Source organism: Raphanus sativus, unplaced genomic scaffold, assembly GCF_000801105.2.
Source record: "Raphanus sativus cultivar WK10039 unplaced genomic scaffold, ASM80110v3 Scaffold1316, whole genome shotgun sequence".
NCBI lineage: Eukaryota > Viridiplantae > Streptophyta > Magnoliopsida > Brassicales > Brassicaceae > Raphanus > Raphanus sativus.
The window spans coordinates 3,035-11,963 of NW_026616628.1; the positions used below are offsets into that span (position 1 = coordinate 3,035).

Sequence of the window (8,929 nt, forward strand, 5' to 3'; positions counted from 1 at the left end):
ACATTTTGGAATCTTCAATGAAGGGGAAATTAGCAAATATATGGGCCTTCCTAAATGTTTCTCATGTTTCAAAGAAGAGCTGCTATCGTACCTCAAAGATAGGGCCCAATGTCGGTTGGGTAGCCGGTTCCTGCACAAAATTTCACAGGGAGGAAAGGAGGTTCTACTCAAAACAACTGCATCGGCTCTTCCTGTGTTTTCCATGTCTTGTTTCAAATTGCCTAAGACTGTCATTAAAAAAAATTACAAAGCCTGATGGCTAACTATTGGTGGAGTGAAACATAGCATATCAAGAAGATTCACTGGGTATCGTGAGACAAAATATGTCTTCCTAAGGCTCTTGGTAGAATAGGCTTCAAGGATATGGAAAGCTTCAATCAAGCTCTGTTAGCTAAAAAGGGGTGAAAGATCATTAACCAATCTGAGTGCTTGCTGTCCATGTTTTTAAAGAGCCGATAATTTTTCGCACTCTTGACTTCTGGGAAGCTCCCATGGGAGTGAGACCATCCTTTGCGTGGAGGAGCATTTGTTTGGAAGAGACTTGTTACAAAGAGGGTTGAAAGGACAGGTAGGAAATTGACTCAATACTAGAATTTGGCTTGACAAATGGATTGATGATCCGGGTGTGGGTATGAGAGAGCCTTGAAGGAAGAATGTTACGTTTGATGTAAACCTGAAGGTCAACACTTTAATTGATAATATCAAGAGAAAATGGAATATCCAACAGCTGCGAGACATCTTCGTTCCAGGGGATGTGGCTTTGATTACTACTAATCAACCGTTGATTGCTCGTGAGGATTCTTTCTACTGGAAGCATAACAGAAGTGGAAATATGTGGGTGCAGTCAACTTACTGGTTCTTGATCAAGAACCTCTTGATGGCCTTCTTTAATCTTAAAATATCTAGGAGAGGAGAATCAGAGCATAAAAGAGCCTGGCCATGGGTGATTTGGTTTCTGTGGAAAAGCAGAAACGACCTGTTGTTTAATGGTAAAGGCTTCCTGAAGAAATTGTTGAGAAGGCTAGAAAGAAGTATGATGAGTGGTTCTTGGTGCAATTGGTGGAAACTGAAGTTTCAAATGAAATTGAGTGCAAAGTTGTGCAAAGGACACGTAGATGGAGCCCTCCTCCTTTGCAAGGTTGGTTGATGTGCAATGTTGCCTTCGAGTGGGAAAAGCAAACGAGGCGGATGGGGGTAGCATGGGTGGTTAGGAATCACAAAGTGGTGATAATACATAGTAGAAGAGCTTTCTCAGACATTACAACCTGGAGGAGGCTCATCTTACTACTATTCTTTGAGCAATAGAGAGTATGACGAGTCTTCATTATAATAAATCATCTTTGCATAAGATTTTAGAGATATTTTTTCGCAGTCAAGAAGTCTTCACAACGGCCAGCTCTAAGATATCAGGTTGATGAACTGAACATACTATTGTTTTACTGGAGGAGTATCAATTGAGGAAGGTGTAGGTGGAAGAAAATAGAGGAGCAATGTTTATTGCTCAAAGCGTGACTAGACAATGGAAGAGTCAATTCTATCTGGCGATTGGTCATCCAAAATGACTTTTTTATTTTTTTTGTTAATTAAAACCGGTTCCTTTAATCTTTCCTCCTTCAATGGTCGGGTAGACGAGATGTTTTTATGGCGTTGGTAGGCTGATACGGACCCAGTAAAGAATTTGGGGTGTCAGTTGATACAAGTAAAATGATAAAAATAATTGTTACTTTCTGTATTGAAAATCGTATAGAATCATCAGTTCAACTGGTATTTGTTAAGGGTTTGACACTCCTTAACCAAGTTCGAAGCTCTATGTAACATTTTTATCGTGAATTAAGAAAAAAATATGACACAGGTCTGCCACTGTTGGTGGGGTTCAGATCTTGCTGTGACCCTTGTTCTGTTTTTGTTATGGTGGGTTGTTTGTGTTGCCTTTCGAAGCTTGTAGTTGTATGGAACCTTTTATTTATATAATTTTCAGAAGGAAAAAAAAAAGTTTTGATAGACAGCTATACTTTGTCAAAGTGGGGTTGATCCACAAAAGAATACCAAACCTCACGGTACGTTTTCCTTATACGGGCCCGATACAATTTAATCAGATTGCAATCCATTTCGATCCAACCTGTCTACTTACCCGATCAGCTGCTCATATTGGTCTGCGTTGTGTAGAATAGAATGTACGTGGGTAAATATAACATATTCATGGGCCTATTTTACTCCTGAACTTTCAATATCTGTTTCTGATAAGCTTTTTCTTCTTCTTTTTGACATAAAATTTGAAGCAAAAGCAAAGCTAAGAGTAAAATCTAATATAGATATATTTTTTTTCGAACTTAATAGGATAGACTGATAAAACATCAAGCAAAATCTAATATTTAGGATTAATCTTAGACAAAACCTAATGAAATATTCGTATTTTATTTCTAATCGAGAAAATTATATATATATAAATTGTAAAAATAAAAGTCCTATCAAAATTTAGGAAGTATGATCTTTTTTTTTTTCAAATGTTTATTAAAAGAAGATCCAAAGCCCATGATTACAGGGTTAAAAACCAATTATAACAAAAATCGCAAACCCATAAATCGCACAGGGTTCAAAAACTGACCACAAACACAAACTGTGCCTAAAGTCCACATTATCTAAATCCAAAAGCCAGGACCGACATTGATCCACGTGTTGCAATCCTCTACGCCGAGGAGACACGTATCACGCCCTCAACACCTCGACCGACACTGCTCTGCATCAACGTCGGCAAACACGGCCGGAAGCCTCGTTTCGTCGGAGCCCGCATGCGCTTAAATCAAGAGCACACCGAGGCTGTAGCCACTACCTCGTAATCTTCGTCTGGCTCTTTTCACGGAGAGCTTCATCGAGTATAATCCGAGATCTAATCCACAGCCATCGAAATCACATTTTCATCTTCATCACCATTGTTTCCTTCACCAGAGAGCTTCAATTGGGAACCGAGATCTCATCCTGAAGCGAAGCCTCACCCATAGGATAGTTACCAAACAGAAACAACTAAACCCTAACAGAGTCGCCGTCGACTACAGAAAAACTAGACGACGCGGAAGCTTAAGCCGACCGTTCATCTTTAACGGATATGTGCAACGTCGAAGACCAGAGCCAAATACCCACCGCGAAAAGGATGCGATGTCGGAAGCAAAAGAATACACTCTTATACAAACTCTGAAACGCAAAAGAGAACGAAATAAAAGTAAAACCGGACCGACGGTGGCTGTGGAATCTCACTCCGTCGACCGGAGACTATTTTCTCACCGGATTTTCTCTCTCTAACTTTTTCTCTCTTAGCACCAATTATGACCTAAAGAGTAGTCTAGGGATTACGATCTAAGATGTGTAATGTGAAATTGCCAATTAAGATTTTCAACGTTTGAAACAAAAGAAGCAATTTTCTTTTTGTTTAATCTACGGAATGAGAATATATATATTAATTATTGTCATGGGAGAAGATAAAGAACTATTAAAATGAGTGGACTGGTAGATAGCAGCGATGACATGTCATAATCTAGTTGGTGCAGAGAAGAACCAGTGGTACCCACAAGGAATATTTTAACGATATAAAAATCACTTACAGACACGAACTACCCCACTAAACCCGCGTTAATTACGGTTTTGTCCCTACGCGCAGCTCAAAGACCTCCTCTCTCTCTCTGTTCTGTCTTTCGTCTGGTCGGATCAGTCGAAAAAAGCTTGAAGAATTTGATACTTTTGATTTCTAAAATCCATGGAATCTGCAAAAGAGCGTGATACTTTCGTCTACCTCGCAAAGCTATCTGAACAAGCTGAGCGCTATGAAGGTAAAGAATCTTCTTCTTATGGTTTCTATGAATCTTATCGTTGGACTCAAGGCTCTCGATATGGTCTCCAGATATGTATTGAAAGTGTGATTATTTATTTATCACAGAGATGGTGGAGTCGATGAAGAACCTCGCGAAGTTGAACGTTGATCTGACGTTGGAAGAGAGGAACTTGCTCTCTGTTGGATACAAGAACGTGATCGGTTCAAGGAGAGCTTCGTGGAGGATCTTCTCGTCGATCGAGCAGAAAGAAGCAGTGAAAGGGAACGATGTTAATGTAAAGAGGATCAAAGATTATATGGAGAAGGTTGAGTTGGAGCTCACAAGTATATGCATTGACATAATGTCTGTGTTAGATGAGCATCTGATCCCATCTGCTTCCGAGGGTGAATCAACCGTCTTCTTCAACAAAATGTAATGCTCTTTAACTGATGCTAAAACTTAAAGATCGTTTAAGTCTTATATGTATCTGAAGAGTTTGTTTGGTTTGTTGCAGGAAAGGTGATTATTACCGCTATCTTGCTGAGTTTAAATCAGGGGATGAGAGGAAAGAGGCTGCTGATCAGTCTTTGAAAGCCTATGAGGTGTTTCACTTGTGAATTATCTAATACATATAGTCTTTTTTTTTGTAGCTTTACTTTTAATTTTTATTTTTTGCTTTACAGATTGCTACTACTTCTGCTGAGGCTAAGCTTCCTCCTACACATCCTATCAGATTGGGATTGGCTTTGAATTTCTCTGTCTTCTACTATGAGATCATGAACTCACCTGAAAGGTTTTAGATATTTTTTTATTACTAAGAACATAAAAGACTTGTTTTATTGTTTCAGGGGTTTGAGATTTGTTTTATTTATTTTTGTGTCTGTTCAGGGCATGTGAGCTTGCTAAGCAGGCGTTTGATGAAGCAATCTCAGAACTTGACAGTCTGAATGAGGAATCTTACAAAGATAGCACTTTGATTTTGCAACTCCTTAGGGACAATCTGACCTTGTGGACTTCTGACATCCCTGAAGAAGGAGGTGATGGTTGTTCTGTACTTAAGCATAGTCCTAAACTATAATGTTTTTGATGTCCTACAATGGTTCTTGTTTGTGTTTTTTGTTTCTTCTTTATTCCTTTGTGTGGTGTTGCTTTGCTTGAAACCTATGAAGTTAAGACATGAACATGTTTGATTATTAGATAGTTGAAGTAACATCCGGAAGATGTTGCACTGTTTCATAAATGATTCATATTTAGATGCTGATTTCAACTGTTTGTTTTTGCATATATCTGCAGTAGATGATGCACATAAGACGAACGGTTCTGCTAAACACGGTGCAGGTGAAGACGACGCAGAGGTAAACTAGAAGATATTTCCTTCCTTGTGGTGAATATAGACCAAGTTTATTTTAATAACAGATCTTGTTTTGCTCCTTGATGCAGTGATCTGATGATATGTGTGCACCCGCAGCAGCAGCAGTAATGGACAAACATGTTTCAAGAACAACTGAATGTGCGGTGAATAATAGCCAAAAACCTATAGTTCTTATGTTTCCTAGTATCATTATTGTCTATATATTGTACTCTCTGGTTTGAGTGTATGCTTGTTTCTCAAGACACTCTTTTCTTATTTGTGATTTGTATTCAGTACTGTCTTCTTCAACCATTGCTCTTCTCTCTCACTATGTACTCTTATGGATCCACTCTTATGACTCTGTTCAGTTACTTTCACAGCTCTTTAATCATTAATAGCATGCAAAACACCTTACCTGTACCTATATAAAACACAAGCGAAACATGAACTGATAATGAAGCTTGCATTTCTTGAATACATTTCTGAACATTGACTCAGTTTAGCAACATAGCCAAATCAAGCAGAGTCAAACTCCAAAAAGTTATATAGAAAAAAATAATAATAATGAACAATTTGTTGAATGATAGAATAGCTCTTCCCCCTATCTTTCATAAGATATCTTCTCTCAAGTCTTGAAACAATAAAGGCTCTTGGGATCAAATTATAATGAATTAGAGAATGATGATGATGGGCTTATCAAACTATAAGAGTTGCTTTATAGAGTCCTCGAGAAACTGGTGGCTCGGACATATCATCTCCTTCACTTTGTCTCCGTTCTTGTACATCTTAAACGTTGGAACTTTCCTGATACTCTCTGCCTTAGCCAATGCCAAGCTCTCCTCCACATCCACCTATTAACAGTTACATTTTCTCGGTTAGAACATTGTTAAGAGTTACATGAGTTTGACAAGAAACTGTGGTATCAAGTGTGGTCTTACCATGAAGAAATGTACTAATGGATACCGGAGGCATAAAGTGTTGACGTAAGGAGAGATCTCTTCGCATTTTCGGTTTGATGATGATTTGAAATGGAACACAGAGACACCTGAAAGAAGAAGAATGTTTCCACTCTTGAGCAAGACATATAAAGAAGATCACAACACAATCGTTTGCTCTTTTAAACATTTTACCAGGAAGTGAAACTGAGTTCTTGAACTTATCCAAAGTTGAAACTGCTCCAACTTCGTTATTGAAGAATCCTAAGCTTTTGGACTCTTGACTTAGCGCGAGTTTCGCTCTCTCCAGTGACTCTGCAACTTCACTGTCTCCCGGTAGTTCCCTTCTCACAAACTCATAATCTCTAACCGCATCTTCCCATCGACCAAGCTATATTTCAAAACCAACATTTTCACTCAAACACACACACACACACTACTAAACTCAGTTACTAACTTGTTTAAAAACTTACCTTTCCGTATGAAGCAGCCCTTCTTAGAAGTGCCTTAATGTAACTAGCGTGGATTTTAAGCGCTTGGTTACAGTCTTCAACGGACTTCTCCCACAAACCGAGCTTATACCAACACGCTGCTCTGTTACAGTACAGAACCGAGTTGGAACCGTCGTGTTCAAGACCGTCTCCATAAGCTACACTAGCTTCAGAGTATCTCCCCGAACTAAACAGCTCATTACCACGAGTACGCGCCTTAACAACCGTCTTGACATTGTTTAAAACCGACAGGAGCTCCGGGTTGGTCTGATCTAGCATTGAAGCTCTCTCTGCCTTTACAACACCGTTCTCAAATCTGCAACAAACCTATCATCTCTACTCACTCACTGAATAGAATCAATCAAAGTAACACAGCAAGTTTCGAAAAGCTCTCTCACCTTCCTAATGCCATATCGACTTGACCTTGGATACAGAGCACATAAGCTTCAGCTACCATACCAAAGAGTTTGGCCTGTGATTGATGATGATGATGATCCAGTCTTGGAATGCAAGATAGACAAAAATCTGATTCCTCTAGTTGGTTAAGACGCAACAAGGCTTCAGCTTTACATGCTACAAGCTGTTACAATCAAATACAAAACATCAATGTTAGTAAAAATCTTTTTTTTTTTTGAATTATACAGAGGTATCATGGCCGCAAATAAGTGTTCCAGACTAGTCACGTATTGCCACGTGTCTAATGTTAATTCCAGTGGCCGGTTTTCGAATCCTGGTGGCTTCACCGTATTAGGCTTTTGCACTCAAGTTAAAATAGTTACAAGCAAATGCTAAGTCGATGATCTCTGACCTGAGGAGACGAATCCGCACCGTTTGCAATGGCTGCATCGGTTTCTTTAATCGCGGTTCTCCAGTCTCCGATCTTCCTAGCCTCCCAGCAACGCCGGAGATGCTTCTCCAGCGTCTGCAGCCGTTGGAGATCAGCTTGGTCAGGACATTGACCGGAATAACAAAGATGACGCCTTGCATTCTCAGCTTCTCCCAATCTAAACCAAACCACACAAGATGAAATCAATTCATCACAAAGTCTCAAATCTTTATTAAACTTACAAACACGCAAAAGATTCATTTACCTGAGATAGAGTGAAGCGAGTCTCTGGTGAGCTCTGGAGTAAGACGGGTCCACCCTCACGGCTTCGAGACACTCTTTAACGGCTTCTCCTAACCGTCTTAACGCCGTTAAAGCAGCCGCGCGGTTGCTTCTGTAAGAAGCATTCTCCGGTGACAACGAGATCGCTCTGTCGTAGAGAGACAGAGCTTCGGTGAATCTTCCTCTTCTATACATATCGTTCCCCGACCTTTTCAACTCCTCCGGAGTTTCGCCGTTCGCCGCCGCGTGGTTTGTCTTTCCGGCGATTCCTCCGCCGCTTCGTACGACGTTTCCGTGACCGTAGTTTCCGGTTCCGGTGCATAGAGTCTCGGCTCTGGTCGAGGTCCGGGTCGCCATTCCGGTTTTCAAGATCCGACCCGACGGGCAAATGTTGCCGGCGGGTAATACGGTTGGGGACGGAGACGCTGCTGACGTCGCGCCGGAGCTGTGGCTCGCTCCGGAGTAGAAGCTAGAGCCGGAGAAGATCAACGGCGTTCCGGTGGAAGAGGATCTCCTGTGACCCGGTTTAAGATTCCGGGTCGCCGGCATTCCGGATCTTGTTATCTCGCCGGAGTGGCTTTTCACCGACGGTTTGTCGGGAACAGAGCCTGAAGAGCCGGAGCTGCTGGTGGGGGTGGCCGCAGCGGAGGAGGAGGAGGAGACACGTGGCATTAAGGTGGAAACGGGAGAACCGAGATCGAGTTCGCGGAAGTCTGGTTTGTTGAAGTCATCGCCTCTCTGTAAAGTCAATGAGTCACGAAAGCTTCTTGCAGTTGAGTCTATGGCAGGTTCTAACGAGAGCCTTCTAGAATGAGACATCCTCGTACTTTGAATCTATTGGCTCTCCTCCTTCCCCCTCAGCGCTTCTTGTTTCTTCCCAGAAAGTCAGACACTCTCTCACCACCGAGGCTAAAAGAGAAACAAGTACTGTTCAAAAGAGAAGGAGAGAGAGAGAGAGAGTGAGAGAAGAAAATAAAAATAAAGACAGATCTTGTAATAAATAGAAAAGGAAGAAGCAAAGAATGAAGGTGAAATTAAAAAAAAATCATATAATATAGGTTTTTTTTTGTTTATGAATGTGATTAACCTTGATTAATTTTACAGATTACAAATTTCCCTACCTCTGAAATTATGACATTGATCTTCTTGTGCCGCCTGTAACGCCTGTTCATCACGATCACTATCTCTCTCTCTTTACGCCCGTGTCCTCACGGCTGCTTGTCGCTGAGAGGACAAATAGT

The 8,929-nt window shown here is 40.8% G+C and overlaps 2 protein-coding genes across 4 annotated transcripts; one reads left to right on the forward strand and one right to left on the reverse strand.

Annotated features, from left to right (window-relative positions):
- Nucleotides 1-3,620: 3,620 nt before the first annotated feature.
- On the forward strand, nucleotides 3,621-5,525 carry LOC108847404 (14-3-3-like protein GF14 mu). Of its 3 annotated transcripts, none has more exons than XM_018620636.2 (7): nucleotides 3,621-3,821; nucleotides 3,929-4,235; nucleotides 4,318-4,405; nucleotides 4,487-4,596; nucleotides 4,692-4,840; nucleotides 5,097-5,158; nucleotides 5,244-5,525. In XM_018620636.2, the coding sequence occupies exons 1-7, from the start codon at nucleotides 3,749-3,751 to the stop codon at nucleotides 5,244-5,246; spliced, it is 792 nt and encodes a 263-aa protein (XP_018476138.1). In that variant the 5' UTR covers nucleotides 3,621-3,748; the 3' UTR covers nucleotides 5,247-5,525. The 3 variants fall into 3 exon arrangements, with proteins under 3 accessions (XP_018476138.1, XP_018476139.1, XP_018476137.1); XM_018620637.2 differs by having other exon boundaries at nucleotides 5,100-5,158; XM_018620635.2 differs by lacking the exon at nucleotides 5,244-5,525 and having other exon boundaries at nucleotides 5,097-5,167.
- A 73-nt stretch (nucleotides 5,526-5,598) lies between these two features.
- On the reverse strand, nucleotides 5,599-8,929 carry LOC108847403 (inactive TPR repeat-containing thioredoxin TTL3). The gene is made up of 8 exons (XM_018620634.2): nucleotides 8,810-8,929; nucleotides 7,672-8,615; nucleotides 7,389-7,584; nucleotides 6,979-7,160; nucleotides 6,563-6,896; nucleotides 6,285-6,480; nucleotides 6,093-6,199; nucleotides 5,599-6,005 (listed from the first exon to the last, which is right to left on the reverse strand). The coding sequence occupies exons 2-8, from the start codon at nucleotides 8,505-8,507 to the stop codon at nucleotides 5,856-5,858; spliced, it is 2,001 nt and encodes a 666-aa protein (XP_018476136.1). The 5' UTR covers nucleotides 8,508-8,615; nucleotides 8,810-8,929; the 3' UTR covers nucleotides 5,599-5,855.

Coding starts and splice junctions, on each gene's coding strand:
- LOC108847404 (XM_018620635.2), top strand. CDS start 3,749: ATGGAATCTGCAAAAGAGCGTGATACTTTCGTCTACCTCGCAAAGCTA. Junction 4,236..4,317: donor ACCGTCTTCTTCAACAAAAT/GTAATGCTCTTT, acceptor GGTTTGTTGCAG/GAAAGGTGATTATTACCGCT. Junction 4,597..4,691: donor ATCATGAACTCACCTGAAAG/GTTTTAGATATT, acceptor GTGTCTGTTCAG/GGCATGTGAGCTTGCTAAGC.
- LOC108847403 (XM_018620634.2), bottom strand. CDS start 8,507: ATGTCTCATTCTAGAAGGCTCTCGTTAGAACCTGCCATAGACTCAACT. Junction 6,481..6,562: donor GGGCTGCTTCATACGGAAAG/GTAAGTTTTTAA, acceptor TTTGAAATATAG/CTTGGTCGATGGGAAGATGC. Junction 6,200..6,284: donor GAACTCAGTTTCACTTCCTG/GTAAAATGTTTA, acceptor TTCTTCTTTCAG/GTGTCTCTGTGTTCCATTTC.